This window comes from Piliocolobus tephrosceles, chromosome 11 (assembly GCF_002776525.5).
Source record: "Piliocolobus tephrosceles isolate RC106 chromosome 11, ASM277652v3, whole genome shotgun sequence".
NCBI classification, from domain to species: domain Eukaryota; kingdom Metazoa; phylum Chordata; class Mammalia; order Primates; family Cercopithecidae; genus Piliocolobus; species Piliocolobus tephrosceles.
This window is the reverse complement of record NC_045444.1, coordinates 20,060,873-20,078,953: the sequence shown is the minus strand read 5'-3', so window position 1 is coordinate 20,078,953 and position 18,081 is coordinate 20,060,873. Positions and strand designations below refer to the sequence as shown.

General features: G+C 45.9%; 2 protein-coding genes across 2 annotated transcripts; both read left to right on the top strand.

Annotated features, from left to right (window-relative positions):
* The first annotated feature begins 11,436 nt into the window (after window positions 1–11,436).
* On the top strand, window positions 11,437–15,307 carry CXCR4 (C-X-C motif chemokine receptor 4). Its single transcript, XM_023193748.1, has 2 exons — window positions 11,437–11,581; window positions 13,723–15,307. The coding sequence occupies exons 1-2, from the start codon at window positions 11,567–11,569 to the stop codon at window positions 14,764–14,766; spliced, it is 1,059 nt and encodes a 352-aa protein (XP_023049516.1). The 5' UTR covers window positions 11,437–11,566; the 3' UTR covers window positions 14,767–15,307.
* Window positions 11,588–12,818, top strand: LOC111527475. Its single transcript, XM_023193749.3, has one exon. The coding sequence runs from the start codon at window positions 11,613–11,615 to the stop codon at window positions 12,198–12,200; it is 588 nt and encodes a 195-aa protein (XP_023049517.1). The 5' UTR covers window positions 11,588–11,612; the 3' UTR covers window positions 12,201–12,818.
* Window positions 15,308–18,081: the final 2,774 nt, after the last annotated feature.

Sequence of the window (18,081 nt, the reverse complement as noted above, 5' to 3'; positions counted from 1 at the left end):
TAAGGAAAGGATCTCAAAGTCTGCATTTTTTTTTTTTTTGTCTGCCAAGTTTTGCCACCTCTGATCGTTGTTGTTTGAGATGTGAAAGGAGATGAAGTCACTTCAATGACATCAGTAACAGGATATCATCGTGCTACACAAAAGCCCACAAGTCAGATGCAGGTGGTGGCTGAGAAACCAACATACAAACTTTGAAAAATACAAGGGTAAGCCTTCAGAATTTCTCTAAACAGCATCCCCTCCCCTCCGAAATAGTCTCTTCCCTTGACCTCCATTCTTCATATCTTAGCTGAAATTCCAGTCTCCCTTCACCTCCCCCTTCTTTCTCAGCCCCACATCAATAAGTCAGCAGATGCTGGTTCTCCAAGATCTCTTCCATCCATTAGCAGCCTTGCAATTCCCACCATGTGTGGCTAGCCCAGACCTTCACAACCTTCCACCCGAGCTATCCAGATAGATTTCTATCTGGTCTCTCCACCTTAGCTTTCTCGTTCCAATCCATTTGACACTACATTTATAGATTAATTATTCTAAAGCCAAGCTCTGAGCATATGATTCCCCAACCCCAAATCTTCACAGTTTTCCTATTACTTGATAGAATAAAGTCCAGACCTCTCAGCCCTGCCTATAAAACCATCTATGCTCTGGCCTAATGTACCCCTGCAGACAGAACTCCAGCCTGTATTGTAGTCAAACTACCTGGTCCTTGTTTGCAGCTCCAACCTTTCATTCATGCCTTCTCACTCGAGTCAGGCTGTCCTCCTTCCTGCTCAATACCTTCCAATCCATACCTACCCATTCTTCACATGCCTCTCCTATGTGAAAGGCCTCCTCTTTCCCTGCTGGGCCCTGTTTGCACTTCACTTGCACTGCCCTTCCTGCTCTGGCTTATATCACAGTTTTTTATGTTCCTATTTTATCTCCCGTACTGGACTTAGGTGTCTTGAGGCTAAGGACTGTATGCTATTCATCTAGTGTCTCTCCCAGAGCCTAGCAGAACTCTGCACATTATAGGCGCTCAAAATAGTTTGTGGAAAGAAGGAAGGGAAGGAAGGGAGGAAAAGAAGGAAAGATAGGAGGATGGAAGGAAGGGGGAGAATGAAGAGCCCTCAGAAATAGAAGAGAAGGAAATCAAAAGGGGTTAGAGGGAGCAGGAAGAGAAGCTACTGTAGGAGAAGGCAGGTCATGAAGATACACGGAAAAAATAAAATGCGATGGGACAGATCCTGGGCCGTGTGAGAGTATGGGTAGCAGATTTGCCAGGGAGAAGAACCGAGGAAACTTGCTGGCATCGTGAGAACACTCAACACCTGCCTTGGTTTTCTTCAGTGGCAGACTCAATCACCTTATCTCCCCCACCTTTCACAGCAGAGCTGGGGTCTTTAGGCTGAAAATTGGTTCCTGTACTTTACGAAACAAGAATGGGTAGATGCTCACCTTCATCTTATACTTAATCTAGATTTAATTAAAATATTTCATCTTTATGATAATTAACTTTTTTTTTTTTTAAAGACAGAGTCTCATTCTGCTCATTCCGTTACCCAGGCTGGAGTGCAGTGGTGCAATCTCCGCTCACTGCAACCTCTGCCTCCTGAGTTCAAGCAATTCTTGTGCCTTAGCCTCCAGAGTAGCTGGAATTACAGGCACATGTCACCATGACTGTCTAATTTCTGTATTTTTAGTAGAGATGGGGTTTCCCCATGTTGGCCAGGCTGGTCTCAAACTACTGACCTCAAGTGATCCCCCTGCCTTGGCCTCTCAAAGTGCTGGGATTACAGGTGTGAGCGACTGCACCCTGCCTGATAATTAACTTTTAATTAATGTTATTCTAGTTTACAAAATAGCCTTATAGATTACCCCAGACAGTTCTCACAGCATTCCTGCTACATACATAGTTAATGGGATTCCCTGATAGCTGCCTCGTGGCGTGTGGTGAGCTCCTCGTCTTACACTGCTGTCTCATTTGCTGCTCACTCACATCTCCATTACTCCCTTAACACCAAGTCACGCTCAGAGAGATCCATGTATTACAGTTTCCAGAGCGCAGCCTGCTGCTTTACACATCCAAGTCTTTGCCCAGATGGTTCCCTGGGTGGAATTTTTTTTTTTTTTTTTTTTTTTGAGTCCTTCAACCTCTTCACCTCCAGAAGCCAGGTTTTCTGGGGAGAGAAAAGGGACTTTTTGGGGTCCTCCCCTGGGGGGTGGGGGGGTCCATCACCAGGTAGCCTAAGCCTGGCATGCTGGGGCTGCCTCAGCTTCTGTGGAAATTCTGGAAGATGACCCAGGATCAGGGAGATTATAGGACCTGTGCTACTGCCTCAGGCCAGTGAAAAGACAGATATATCTGCCCCCAGCACACCCCACCCCAGCAACACACAGAAGGGAGAGTTTGCACAGTAAAAACCCACTTCCCTCGTTAGCTTGCTAGCTAGGCAAAGCGGAGGAGAGCTGTTTATACTTACAACAAAGTGGGACAGCAGGAGGGTGGGAGAGAAATTTCAGACCTTGTATTGGCTGAGTTTTGCTTATTTCTGATTCTTAGGGATGCTTCACACTGCCCCGTTTTCAGTTCTTTCTTCTGCAGAATTAATTCAAGACAGTCTGTTCTGTTCTCGGGGGACACAAAGGTATGGGCCGGAGACTGCAGATAACAGGTCAGAAAACCAGAGCATTCTAAGATTCTCTCTGATTGAAGGTGGGGAAAAAAACAGATTTTCAGGAAGAAAATGAAGCACACAGTCTGAAAAAATATAGATCGAATAATGTACTTTTTCACCTTTGGAAAACAACCTCATGTTTTCACAATACAAACTACTAAAAGTAAGTAGAGTTCAACAAACATCTCTTGATTGTTGGAGAATGGTTGGAAGAAATATCTTCTGTATATTTGTGCTTCCAAGAAAGAGGCTGACAAAGTCTCCTGGGACCTGCTAGAAAGCAGGATCAATTAAATTGTTTAGGTTTAGCATAAACAGGCACAGGAGGGCTTTGCCTTCTGGGACCAGGGAGCCCCTCTCACTTTCTGGGCCAGTCAGGTGACCTGCATGCAGCACCTGAACTCCTAGGTAGAAGCCTAAAGAGAAATCCACGGCAGCGCCTGAGTAGGATTTCCCCTTTCTAGAATTGAGGGCAGGGAATAGCAGCAGGCAAATGACAGAGAAGAGAGAAAGCAAAACAAAACATTCAGCAGCACAAGAGAACTGGGCTTTCTGGGGTGGGTGGTTGTGATCTCATGTGTGCGTGCTCTCGTGTGCACACATGTGTGAGAAAAGTTGGCAGGGGAAGCTTTGGTTGAAGGAAGGAGGGTGGTTCTTTTTTTAGCCTGGAAAATTGCCACACTGAGACAAAAACCTTAGCACACCCCAGATGGGTGAAAGGCAATAGCAAAAAAAAAAAAAAAAAAGCCCCCTCAGAAAAGTAACCAGCTGCCTGAACCCTAACCCTGAAGTGAAAATCTACCTGGCCAAGAACAAAAATCCTATTCAGTCTGGAGAAGGCTAATCTAAACCTGCATGGGGGCGATACTCTCCAATGGAGCTAGAATGCCTGCCATTTATCACCCAAGATAAAGCTCTCAGCTATCCCCTCATGCAAATGGAACCCTGTTTGTGGAAAGGATTAATCCAAGTTGTTCCACGCTGTTCAAAGTGTCTCTGTGGAGTTCGTTCTGTCTCCCCTGCCCCAAACAAGCAATAAATTATCCACACGTGAGCCGATTTCCCAACCCAAAAGAGACAATGTGGGCAGAAGCGGACTTTTGATGCCCACTCCTCGCAAGGGGCTACCCCACCTGGGCTCAGAATAGCAAGCAGGCCACGGAGGGCGCCCCTGGGCACACGGGACAGGAGCAAACACAGCCAGGAGATTATGCTGCAGCTGGTTAACCACAAGGATCAATAAGCGGACAAACTAGGAGGAAACCCAAAGCACTCTACTTCAGTATTTTTAAATGACACTGAAAGCAATTTCATGGCTTCCATTTAAAAAGAAGCTGCTCAGACACAGAACAAACCCAATTTACAAAGATTCCAGGCAACAGCCTGAGCTTGTGATTGGAGGGGGTTACAGGGGTGAACAGACGATATGGCAGTGCCGTCTCCGGGCAGCCACTGGCACCTGTTAAAAAGAAGCCCATTTAGGCACACATCTCCAGACAAATTTTCAAGTATTCATTTTAACCCGCTTTGGCCTAACACAAAACCAAGCAAAGATGGGGTTAATTGCCTTCTTTATTAACCTGCTTCCAGAGCTGCTGCTTCCCCACATTTTCTCGCCAAGGCAAGTATGTCTGAAAGTCTCAGAGGGCCTTAAAAAGTCCAGCACTAAATCTTCTGAGTCACTTAATCCCCAGCTCTTCTATGTTTGGAGATAATTTCCTTTATGAAAAGAAACTCTAACCTGGCCAGATCCCCCTCTCAGACTTGCTAATGGAACAAAGAAGCCTCTCATTAGACTCATCCCTGTGGCTGCAGAAATAAGTGCCTCGGAAGCACAGCTTTTGCTTTAGCCTCAGGATGGTTTTGGCTGCCGTGGTCCTTGGCTTCCTTTCATGGCATCATCCAGTCAAGCTCTAGCTAAGTTAGACTTAGAGGCTAGAAAACAGGAGAGACAGGTGCCTAGCCAAAAAAAAAAAAAGACTGCCTAGTGATCAGGTTTGCTCAGCAGTGGGATCTGCTCCCTTTCCAAAGGGTGGGCTGCCCATGCCAGGAGTGTCCAGAGACAGAACCACCTGCTGAAAAGGAGCTCCTTCCCATGCATGGAAGATAATCAGACCAAATGGCACTGAGGACCCCTTTCAACCCTGAATCTGAGACGGCAAAGACAGGAAGGGCTTTCAAGGCACGTATGAGAAATTCTTTATGACTTCTCTTTCCTTCCCGCATTGCATAGATCTCTCTTCTGACCACAATTAAAACTAAGAACACTTCACACTTTATTTAAGACTCCATTTCCCTTTACCTCATTTCAGTGGGCAATGGTGGAGAAAGCCATTTGTCTGGTTAAGCAAAGCCCTCTACCAACAAGAAAGACATTTCAGCAGCAGAGATAGGAGCCTATATTAGTAATAGGTTATGTTTATTAAGCACTTACTATGTGCCCCACACTGTACTAAAGTCTTTACAAAGATATCATATTAATCTTCCCAATAATCCAAAAAGTAGAATGTTATTGTTAGTGGGATATTACAACAAATGATACTACAACAAAGGCCACTGTCTGAGCAGACTTCAGTGCTGTGCTCTGAATCACAAAGCTACTCTGTCTGGCTTGCAATCCTCCTTTCTGCTGTTGTTCCCGCCGTTTAAAGAGAAGAAGGAAGAATGTTATTCTCCCTGAAGGACATTGTCCTACAATAACTGAAAGAAAAGACAGACCCAGCATTCATGCATCAGGACAGTGAAGAAGGTATAGGACCTGGGGATGGGAAAAGGGTTGAGGAAGGTAAGAATCACACAAAGCCTGTCGATTCTCTTCAGGGTCCCCGACATTAACCTGAGAGCAGTTACGTGTCACAAGGGAGGACTGACCCGGAAATTTCAAATGACTAATTTCAGTCTCAGAGAGACTAACTATGACAAAGAGACCACCCCAAAAGGATTCTGCAGCCAGTTCTTGTCATGTGTGTCTGTTCCATCCTCCCAACTCTCCTGGTTGCCTAACCCCATCCTTTCTTTTTTCTTCTTCTGTTTTCTTTTTTGAAACAGGGTGACACTCTGGCACACAGGCTGGAGTGCAGTGGTGCGATCTCAATTCACTGCAGCCTCTGCCTCCCAAGCTCAAGTGATCTTCCTGCCTCAGCCTCCTGAGTAGCTGGGACTACAGGCATGCACCACCACACCCAGCTAATTTTTTGTATTTTTTTGTAGAGACAGGGTTTCACCATGTTGCCTATGCTGGTCTCAAACTCCTGAGCTCAAGTGATCCGATCGGCCTTCCTCGGCCTCCCAAAGTGCTGGGATTACAGATGTGAGCCACAATACCTGGTCTCATACTTCCTTTTGATGGCTATCATCAACACCTTAGGTCAGTGTAAACTGGAAGACTGGAAGCTAGTAGAGTTTTTGTGTTGTTTGTTTGTTTGTTTGTTTGTTTTGAAACAACATTTTTAAGTTGAGAGATTTCATATTTAAAAACCAGGACTTTCAATTTCTCTTTTAAAAAAAAGGTGAATAGTATGGCCCAAATTCCCTCAAAGGGCAATGGAGGGTAGTAGTTGCTGTTTTAGTACAGGGCATGCACCCTTTGGTTCTCCACAGTCTCCACCAGTCCCTATTGCCTCACTCATTTACAATACCTGCAGGTTTTTAGATGTTGTCACTCGTGTCTTAGACCTACAAGTAGCTCTAAGATCATTCCCAAGTTATTTTTTTAAGAAGACTATTTCTCAAGGGGCATGTAATTCTAACAGAAGTTTACAAATCTCAAAGACACAGCTTTGATAGCTGACAGATAGCTTTAGATTTAGAAAACTCAAGCAAAACATTGTATGGATTCCCCTACACACACATACACACACACACACACACACACACACACACACACACACACAAAAGTAATTCCCACCCTGTTCTTTTGCTAGTATAATATTCTTGGAAGAATGACCCCAGAAAGATCTCAAAGCCCATCTGTATGGGCGATCAGATCACCACATTTCTGGGAGCACCAAGGCTCTGCTATGGGATGCCCAGTTCTCTTTATAAAACTTGACGGTCCACAGGGCTCTAGGAGCTTCCTCTTTTTATACAGCAGTCTGAGGTCACCACCAATAAATTACTGATTTAAGGGAAACAATGACAAGCCTTTTCCCTGGAGGACAGGGTTCACTCACTCGATTATTTCCTAAAGTAGTGCCCTCCTTCCCAGTTTGACTCCATAATTTTTGAGGCAACAGCACTGAGTCTGTTTGTTACTGTTCTTTACGCTCATAAAGCCACACAAGCACCTGCCACAGGAGCACAGCAAACTTTGTGAACAATCATCCTCCTGGCAGTGGAACTAGTGGAGTAATGATCATTGTACTGTTAATTAAGTGGCTGTTTTGTTTAAATGACTTACCAGGATGGCTCTAAATTGCCTACCTTTGTTTACTAGTCTAGTTTATTCTCTTTGTGTAGGAAACTTGTTGACTAGTCTTGACTGCTATAAAGCATTGACGGAAATCACTAATCATCCATTTTAGTGAAGGCAGACCTTTTCAGCATTCAAGATATAATTTAAATCTAGAGTAAAAATGGCTCTCCCCCAAAAAGCAGTAATAATTCCCTAAATTGGTAAAGAGCTGTAGGATGGAAGGTTTGGGTTTGCTTTCAAAGTCACTTTTCATCTGTAGGTGTTGGGGAGAGAAGGATTTAGGGAAGGAGAGGACAGGGTGTAGTTAGGCAAGGGACAATTTCTTCCACCTAACACCAGCTTGGAAACAGTTGACATTTGATACCATTGTCTCTTTGAGATTTGTAACCCTGTGTTAGAATTACATGCTCATTGAGAAATAGTCTCTGTTTTTTTGTTTATTTGTTTTTTAATCACTTGGGAAAACATTAACTTTCTCTAAGTATCCCTTACTACTATCAAGGAAGGTTGTACTTTTTTCCTCTTTCAGAAACAAAAGTGTTCAATTTTTTTTTAAGAGACAAGAGAGGGGCCGGCAAAGGAACTGGAAGACCCTGTGTATTCTGAAGGCCTTTAATGCCTCCTGCCATCCACCTCCTCCTGGCACCTTCTCCTTTCTCTAGCCTCCTGCCATCCACCACTGGGAAAGGTCTGTTCCTAAGCTTTCTGCCTAGCTAAAATGGAGCCAATTTAGGGACAGAGTACAGCTTTTCATTACACACACACAGATACACACACACTAACACACAAATCAACCAGCTGCAGAGCGAGCAACAGGAGGTGGCAGGATGCTTGCCACTGTGTCATTGGATTTGTAAGCATCCCCTCCAAACTGTGGCCAAGGCTAGTTATTCCCTGGGCTAAAGCCAACCTGAGAAGTTGGGGACCCTGCCAAATCCCTGACAGCCCCTAAACCTGACTCTGTTGCCAGAGCCACACAGGAAAGTCATTCATTCTTTAAAGAAAGGTTCAGTAAAAGATTAAGGAGCCCAGTATATGCTCAGCAGTGGGCTAGCTGGATAGAAGATCTCTGGGCATTCACTTTAAGGAACCTAAAATAGTGGGGGGATAGGAGTATGACATACACTCATTTAAAAGTTGAGTAATATCACAAGGGATGCCACTCAAAGCAGTATGACCTGGGCTTCAGAGCCAGACAGACTGGGTGCAGATCCTCATTCCGGGGTCACAGGCCGGTTCCTCATCTCTCCAGATCCTAATTTCTTTACCGTCTAATAGAGGCAATGGCACCTGCCTTGTAGAGTTATTGAGGGGATTATTTGAGGTCAGTTACACATAACAAGTGCTCAATAAATGTTTGAGTTTTGTTTGTTTTTTAAAGAACATCACAGAATAGTTGAGAATCAGGTTTAGGTAGCCCAGTGGAAAAAGAAGTTTAAGATTAGCCCATTGGAAAACAAGCCTTCCTTGAAAAGAGGAAAGAATTATTGTGAAAAAAAAGTCTCACATCTAGTAGATACTTTAGAAGTGGAAACACGCGTGAAGGGAGGCCTTCTTATTCCTTTTGGTCATACAATTTGTTGGCTTTTTTATGAATATGAAAATGATTATTGTCTATTACAGAAAATCTGGAAAGCATAGAAAAACCCCAGGAAGAAAGCAAAAATCAAATATAATTCTGCACCAAGGAAAACTCCTATAAACATTTTGGTTTTCCTTCCCATATTTTCCAAATGCATATTTTAACATAACTGAGATCACACTACACACACAATCTGAATCCTGCTTTTGGCCCTTAATGTTTCACAAGTATTTTCCCATGTCACTAAAAATTCTTCACAAATAACATTCGCAATGTCCACATGGAATTTCAGATGTGGATGAACCAAAATCTTGTCATCTATTCCACTAACAGTGGTTATTTAGGGATGTTCAGACATTTCACTATTTAAAAAAAAAATGCTTCCACAAATACCTTTGTGGCATAAGTTTCTATGAGTGGAATTACTGTTCTAAAGTTTCTGCTGAATACAAAATGCTTTCCAGTGAGGCTGTCCCAAGCCACATTCCCACCAGTGACAAGCGAGAGACAGCTGGTCTTTTCAAATCCGGAGACCAAATATTATCTTTGAAAAAAAATGGATTTTTGCCTAATTTGGTAGTCACCAAATAGCATCTCATTGTTCTTTTAATTATCTGCTTCTTTTTAGTAGAGATCCCTAAAAAGATCTGAAAGGAGTCTTCAGATAAAGGAAGGAGCTTTCTTTTGTCTGCCAACAATCAACAAAAATATTTATTATGCAAACCATTTTGCTCCGAGTTTTATCCTCTTTCCCTTTTTGAACAGATTTGGGAGATTTAACCTTTCAGGTTTTAGATATCGTGCAGGGAGGAGTTTTGTGGTACGGTTGCAGCTTACGGTCCAGGATAAAACATACCGATTCTGCCACTACCAGGCTTTGTGAAAAGCAAGTCATGAAAATGCTCTGAAATTCCAGACCTTCAGTAGGTAGGATCTACCGTGTCTATAAAAATATGAAGATCCTGAAGTTTTATTAAAGATTCGAAAAAAGTAAAAGTGTTTTTATGGTTTTATTTTCATTTTTATTTCTTACCGTTATCGTTTATTGTAAAGGATATTATAAAGGATACAGATGAAGAGAGAGATACATAATGTAAGGCCTGTGAGAAGGGGCGTGGAGCTTCCGAAACCTCTTCCAGCCACCACCCTCCAAGAACCTGGAGTTTCTTTTTTTTTTTTTAATTCCACAAATGTAATATTAGAATTGATTTTATCTGGTCATTAGTGTGTGTCCTAACTTGTTCGTTTCTGAGAGTCCCATCTCCCGGCCCGGGTATCATCTTTCCTGTATCGGTGAAAGTGCAGAGTAGATGAGAACCTTCAACCACCAACATTAGGGAGGGGTCCCAGACAAAGGGGGAAAGTCATGCTCTGTAGAGAAAAGGTTCCCTGCCGCCGAACTAACTCTGGAACACTCCAGACTGAAATGTTTCCTCTTTTGATCAGAAAAAAAGGGTCGTGTGTAGGGTGCAGTCTGGGCAATTCCTCGCCTCGGGACCGTTTCGGGGTGGGGGCCTCTGAGATCGTGTCGCGGCGCAAGCACCTCAGTCCCAGCTCTCTCCGCAGCGGCCACTCCGCCTGCGGGCGCAGTTTCTCCGCCCCGCGCCACACTCGCTCCCCGGCCCCACCCAGTCTCCGCGCCGGCGGGAAGTGGCGCGAGGTGGAAAGCACTGTCTGCGCGCCCACTGCAAACCTCAGCCAGTCTGGGATCGCTTTAAACGCTGACCCCCACCCCCACTCCGCCCCGCCCAGTTCTTCAACCTAATTTCTGATTCGTGCCAAAGCTAGTCCTCCGCTCAAAATCGTGAAAGACGCCGAGTACGGAGACCGAAGACCTGGGTTCAAGCCCGGCTTGGAATCCCTGCCCATCCCTGGCATTTCATCTCTCCGGGCTTATTTGCTGGTTCCTCTGCATGCGGGCCTTGTCTGGTTCACGCTGGATCCCCAACGCCTAGAACAGTGCGTGGCACGCAGTTCGTCCTTCTAGAAATACCTGACTAAACGCATCTCTGTGATGGCAATACCCACACGGTGTTGTGAGAATGAATGAGTGATTCTGTGCAAGATCCTCGTGATCTGTTACAAAAAGTACTGGTCGCTAAATTACTCTTATAATAAAGCATAGTTATAGAATAATAAAGCACTATTCACGAATTGGTTACCATTATTATGAAATTACTGAGCAATGCACATCTACGTCTGATCACAGTCTCCAGAATTATGCCAAATCCTACCTTCTTCTGAAAGTATCTTCTAATTATCTGCACCTGACCCTTGTGATGCTGTGAATGTGCACGTATAGTTACATCCTCCGAAAGAAGGATCCTTACGCCTTTTTTCTTCCGAATGGGCTGCGTGTGCTGAAAGCGCGGGGAATGGCGTCGGAAGCTTGGCCCTACTTCCAACATTGCCGCCTACTGGTTGGGTTACTCCGGCAAGTCACTTCCCCTCCCTGGGCCTCAGTGTCTCTACTGTAGCATTCCCAAGTCTGGAATTCCATCCACTTTAGCAAGGATGGACGCGCCACAGAGAGACGCGTCCCTAGCCCGCGCTTCCCACCTGTCTTGAGGCGCATCCCGCTTTCCTCAAACTTAGGAAATGCCTCTGGGAGGTCCTGTCCCGCTCCAGACTCACTACCGACCACCCGCGAACAGCAGGGTCCCCTGGGCTTCCCAAGCCCCGAACCCCTCCGCCCCTCCCGTGCGCCCTCCTTCCTCGCGTCTCGAGCTCTCCCCTACCCCGCCTTCTCCCTCCGCGCCCCAGCGGCGCATGCGCGGCGCTCGGAGCGTGTTTTATAAAAAGTCTGGCCGCGGCCAGAAACTTCAGTTTGTTGGCTGCGGCAGCAGGTAGCAAAGTGACCCCAAGGGCCTGAGTGCTCCAGTAGCCACCACGTCTGGAGAACGAGCGGTTACCATGGAGGGGATCAGTGTAAGTCCAGTTTCAACCTGCTTTGTCATAAATGTACAAACGTTTGAACTTAGAGCGCAGCCCCTCCCCGGGCGGGCAGAAGCGGCCAGGACATTGGAGGTACCCGAGCTCCAAAAAAGGGTCACGGAAAGGAGTTTTCTTAATCATGGCTATATGGTGCGCGGGGGTGGGGGGGAGCAGGGTTGGAATCTTTTTCTCTGTGAGTCGAGGAAAAACGACTGGAAAGAGCGTTCCAGTGGCTGCATGTGTCTCCCCCTTGAGTCCCGCGGCGCGCGGCGGCTTGCACGCTGTTTGCAAACATAAGAACATTCTGTGCACAAGTGCAGAAAAGGCGTGCGCGCTACCTCGGGACTCAGACCCCCGGTCTCTTCCTTGGGGAAGCGGGGATTTCTTGGAGCGAGTTACATTCTCTGAATTTAGAGGCAGAGGACGGCGCGCCTGGGCGGAGTTCCCAGGAAACTGCGTCCGCTTTAACTTCGGGGATAAGCGCCTGGTGACTGTTCTTGACGCTGGGTGCGTGTTTGTGAAACTCTGTGCGGCCCATGGAGCTGTGCCAGTGTCCGGGCACAGTAGGCGGAGGGCGGGAAAGGCGGGTGGACCCACCGCGCCGATCTTCTGAGGGGATCGAGTGGCGGCAGCAGCTAGGAGTTGATCGGCCCGCGCGCTTTGGGTTTGAGGGGGGAACCTTTCCCCTGGCCAAAGCGCGCCTCTTTCCCACGGCCGCGAGTGTCTCCTGCAGTTCGAGAGTTTGGGATCGTGCAGAGGTCAGAGGAGTGGTTTGACCTCCCCTTTGACACAGCTCGCAGCTGCCAGCCCCGAGACACGCGTTCCGGGGACAGGAGCGGGAAGGCGGGGCGGGGGGGTGCGGTGGAGGTTAGGACCGCACCTGGGCTGCCTGGTAGCCGCCGCGAAGACAGGCAGGTGCAAGTGGGGAAACCGTTTGGCTCTCTCCGAGTCCAGTTGCGATGTTTAACTGTCGGTGGTTTCCAGAAGCCTTTTGAAACCCTCTTGCTAGGGAGTTTTTGGTTTCCTGCAGCGGCGCGCAATTCAAAGACGCTCGCAGCGGAGCCGCCCAGTCTCTCCCCAGCACCCGGTGGGACAGAGCCTGGCGTGTCGCCCAGCGGAGCCCCTGCAGCGCTGCTTGCGGCCGGTCAGTGTGGGCGTGGTGGGCAGCCGCGGCGGACCGGGGCTGGGCAGCCCTGGCGGACCGGGGCTCCCCGCGTGCCCACTGCCTGGAGGCTTCCAGCTGCCCGCCTCCGGCCGGGTTAACTGGATCAGTGGCGGGGTAATGGGAAGCCACCCGGGAGAGTGAGGAAATGAAACTTGGGACGAGGACTACGGGTGCAGACCCCGTTACCTTCTCCACCCAGGAAAATGCCGTGTTCCCTAACGTCCCAAACGCACCAAGTGATAAACACGAGGATGGCAAAAGAGACCCGCGCCCCAGAGGAGCGGCCGCTTGGGGGAGGAGGTGCCGTTTGTTCATTTTCTGACACTCCCGGCCAATATACTCAAAGGGCCTTCGTTTTAAGACCGCATTCTCTTTACCCACTACATGTTGCTTGAAGCGCAGAATGATTTGTGTTTAGGCAGGCGTGGGAAAATGGAGTTTTTGCGCCGTAGGAGAATGAGTCTTTGCAACGCCCCCGCCCTCACCCCGTGCTCCTCCCTCCCCTCTTCTCTCCCTTGGCGAAAAACTTCATACAAAAAGTTAATCACAGCCCCTCCTCGCAGCACCCACCCCACCCCCCACGCCGCCTGGGAGTGGCCTCTTTGTGTGTGTGGGGTTTTTTTTTTTTCCTCCTAAGGAAGGTTTTTTCTTCCCTCTAGTGGGCGGGGCAGAGGAGTTAGCCAAGATGTGACTTTGAAACCCTCAGCATCGCAGCGCCCTTTTGTTCTAAACAAAGAATTTTGTCATTGGTTCTACTAAAGAAGGATATAATGAAGTGACTATGGGAAAAGATGGGGAGGAGAGTTGTAGGATTCTACATTAATTCTCTTGTGCCCTTAGTCCAATACTTCAGAATTTCCTGAAGAAAGCAAGCCTGAATTGGTTTTTTAAATTGCTTTGAATTTTTTTTTAACTTGGATAATGCTTGCTGAATTGGAAGTGAATGTCCGTTCTTTTGCCTCTTTTGCAGATATACACTTCAGATAACTACACCGAGGAAATGGGCTCAGGGGACTATGACTCCATAAAGGAACCCTGCTTCCGTGAAGAAAATGCTCATTTCAATAGGATCTTCCTGCCCACCATCTACTCCATCATCTTCTTGACTGGCATTGTTGGCAATGGATTGGTCATCTTGGTCATGGGTTACCAGAAGAAACTGAGAAGCATGACGGACAAGTACAGGCTGCACCTGTCAGTGGCCGACCTCCTCTTTGTCATCACGCTACCCTTCTGGGCAGTTGATGCCGTGGCAAACTGGTACTTTGGGAACTTCCTGTGCAAGGCGGTCCATGTCATCTACACAGTCAACCTCTACAGCAGTGTCCTCATCCTGGCCTTCATCAGTCTGGACCGCTACCTGGCCATCGTCCACGCCACCAACAGTCAGAAGCCAAGGAAGCTGTTGGCTGAAAAGGTGGTCTATGTTGGTGTCTGGATCCCTGCCCTCCTGCTGACTATTCCCGACTTCATCTTTGCCAGCGTCAGTGAGGCAGATGACAGATATATCTGTGACCGCTTCTACCCCAATGACTTGTGGGTGGTTGTGTTCCAGTTTCAGCACATCATGGTTGGCCTTATCCTGCCTGGTATCGTCATCCTGTCCTGCTATTGCATTATCATCTCCAAGCTGTCACACTCCAAGGGCCATCAGAAGCGCAAGGCCCTCAAGACCACGGTCATCCTCATCCTGGCTTTCTTCGCCTGCTGGCTGCCTTATTACGTTGGGATCAGCATCGACTCCTTCATCCTCCTGGAAATCATCAAGCAAGGGTGTGAGTTTGAGAACACTGTGCACAAATGGATTTCCATCACCGAGGCCCTAGCTTTCTTCCACTGTTGTCTGAACCCCATCCTCTATGCTTTCCTTGGAGCCAAATTTAAAACCTCTGCCCAGCATGCACTCACCTCTGTGAGCAGAGGGTCCAGCCTCAAGATCCTCTCCAAAGGAAAGCGAGGTGGACACTCGTCTGTTTCCACTGAGTCCGAGTCTTCAAGTTTTCACTCCAGCTAACACAGATGTGAAAGACTTTTTTTATACGATAAAGAACTCTTTTTTTAAGTTACACAGTTTTCAGATATAAAAGACTGACCAATATTGTACAGTTTTTATTGCTTATTGGATTTTTGTCTTGTGTTTCTTTAGTTTTTGTGAGGTTTAATTGACTTATTTATATAAATATTTTTTCGTTTCATATTGATGTGTGTCTAGGCAGGACCTGTGGCCAAGTTCTTCGTTGCTGTATGTCTGGTGGTAGGACTGTAGAAAAGGGAACTGAACATTCCAGTGCGTGTGGTGAATCACGTAAAGCTAGAAATGATCCCCAGCTGTTTATGCATAAAGAATCTCTCCATTCCCGTGGAACATCTCTTTCTTCCTGTTCTTAAGACGTTTGGTCACACCATGTGATTTTGCTGTAGAAGATGGCACTTATAACCAAAGCCCAAAGTGACATAGAAATGCTGGTTTTTCAGTTTTCAGGAGCGGGTTGATTTCAGCACCTACAGTGTACAGTCTTGTATTAAGTTGTTAATAAAAGTACATGTTAAACTTACTTAGTGTTATGTTCTGATTTCTGTTGACATTCTTTTGGCTGGCAGAAGACAAAAATAATAATAGATACGTTTATGGTATGCAAAGCACTATCCTAGGTATTTCATTGTAATATTTTACTTAGCCCTTATCACAACTCTGTGATAGATTCTGCTTCTGTTACTAATTACATCTTATAGAAGAGGAAACGGAGGCACAGAAAGCCTAAGTAACAAAGGCATGTAGTAAGTAGCAAAGCCTGTATTTGAAACCAGGTAACAGGACTTACGAATCTGAAGCCCTAACCACTTTAAATTCAGATGAAAGTTTAGAAATGGCCAGCCAGCACCCATTTGTACGAAAGATCATCTTTCAGAAGGATAAGCATGTATAAAGAAGAAAAGGTATGCAATCATGTTTGGATTTTACTCCACCATCCAGTTGTGAAACCCAGGTCTGTGCAATGCCAGGCAGTGTGTGCTTTCCTCATCCAGTCTTCTTAGTGTAGATAACCATCACTCCCTTTTTCACAGACAAGAGAACTGAGATTCAGAGACTTTCCATACATGGCACTTTCAAGGGGGCAGAGTCAAGAACTAATTATTGTTCCAGCTCTTGCTCTTAACTATTACCCACTATTGTCCTTCAGAACACCTGGGCATAAGTCAACTGAACTGCTAATAAAGAAAGCCAAAAGTGAATGTTTTCTTCACAAAATTAACCATGACCAAAATACTCCTCTTGTAATATCTTCTATGCAAATCTCAACACTTTTATTCTTAAACTACTGCAACACCTAGCACCTCCTCAAGGACTCAGCCAAGCAGCTACAAGTTAATACTGTTATTTATTAGAGTCAGAAGGAAGGTCTACTGAAGCAAGCTCCCTGTTGCTCACATTTTGCACAAGATTTTGGAGACTTATGTAACCACCCGTTGCTATTTACATGACCATTGTGCAAACCCCAGACTCTTGAGTAAATTTCAGCTTCAGTTTCCATTTAAAGATAATTTCTAAACTAGCCATACCTACCTCACATTGGAACACAAACAGGGTACTCCAGGCATACACTCAGATAATAAGTAGGTTATAATTAGGGCAATATTTGGTCTACTTTTAGTAATTGTTTCTGGCACAGAAAATCCATTTTGGAGGAAAAATTGCAATGCCTTATCTTTCTGAGGCAAATCACATTTGTTCAAGGCAAATTATAGATCCTGTGAAGGGAAATAACTTAATTACTTAAAATAGAATCCAATTTGGCTGTACATTTTTGCTGCCGTCTATGGATCTGGGGTAATTCAAAGTGGTATTCGTATTCCACTTGAGGACACAATTAGATTTCAGATAGGAAATTATCTTGAGGTTTCTTGGTTTTCCCTGGGAAGCCTAATTGGATCACCCTTCATTTAAGCATAGTTTTACATGCACTCTCTCAAAGGCTTAGTCTTAAAGCCACGACCATTGAGACAGACTTCACTTGAACCCTCTCTATAAATATTTATTCTCTGGGAGACAATAGAAGAAATTCTTGGAAGGCATGCTTTTTCTTTCTCATCTTGGCTTGAAACCTCCTTACCCCAGATTCCTCTCCTTTACCGTGGAGTCACAACAAAAGGAACTGAGCCAAAACAGAATTCCCAGTGTCACCAGTTTTAACGGGTATTTCATTCTCCCTTGGAACAAAGGTGGGATAGCTTTTTTTCGAAAAGAAAAACAAGCCTTGGCTCTCTCCCTGCCCCAAAAGTGTGCCCCCCACCCCCATCATTCTCCGTCCCAACCCTGCCATGTTAGAGCGTCTCCAAAGCGTTCCCTGTGTCGTGGTTTGTCTGACAATGTGGGGAAACCCAGCTGACTGTTCCCTCTCCTCATCTCTTATGAATGGGGTCCTTGAAGGTCAGTCATGTAGATTCAGTTGTATAATGGAAGCTAAAATATTTAAATTGTATGCATGCTGACAATAACGGCATACATCTGACATCTAACTTACTAGTAACATTAAGCCTGTAACTGGGGGTGGGACGTGGATGTTTTTTCTTGCAAAGCCTTTGTTTTCCTAAAATGACACTTGAAAATTTATCTCCCCCACTGTAGATTTCCCAGCCCCCTTTTACAATTATGCTTAAATTAAAATAATGATTCTGGGATACTCTTTTGGGGAGATGCCCTACAGGTTTTATTTTAATAATTGAACTAAGTGTTTGTGACTTTCTCCTAGACATTATCAAATATTAAATAAAGGCTCCGTAAACAATTGAGCTGTCATTATTCCCAGAAAATACCCATTTAGGAGGGGCAAGGATCTCTGGAGACAAAATTTAGATTACTTTGGAAAATAATCAAGGCATCCCCCGACACCTAGAAATGCAGAAACGCAACCTTGCAGCCCGGCATCGTAGGAATTTGCTCCACGCACGTTGAGGAAGTCTCACCCATGGCTGCCAGTGTGACTTAGTCAGTCAGTGCTGGAGAGACCCACAAGCAGCCAGACAGATAGCATTCCCATGGACACAGCTTCAGAGGGAGGCTGGTGCCTTAGGGGCCAATAAAATAGTTGAAATGAATTCTTTAAACACAACGGTCATCAACTGGGGGCAATTTGCCCACTAGGGAACATTTGGTAAGGTATGGAAACATTTGGGGTCATCATACTGAGGAAGTAGGGCACAGGGAGGAGTAGTAGATGAGGTGCTAGTGGCATCTAGTGGGGAGGGGCCAGGGATGCTGCTAGACATCCTACAACACACAGGACAGCCCCCACAACAAAATGATCTGGCCCAAAATGTCAGTAATTCC

Coding starts and splice junctions, on each gene's coding strand:
- LOC111527475 (XM_023193749.3), top strand. CDS start 11,613: ATGTACAAACGTTTGAACTTAGAGCGCAGCCCCTCCCCGGGCGGGCAG.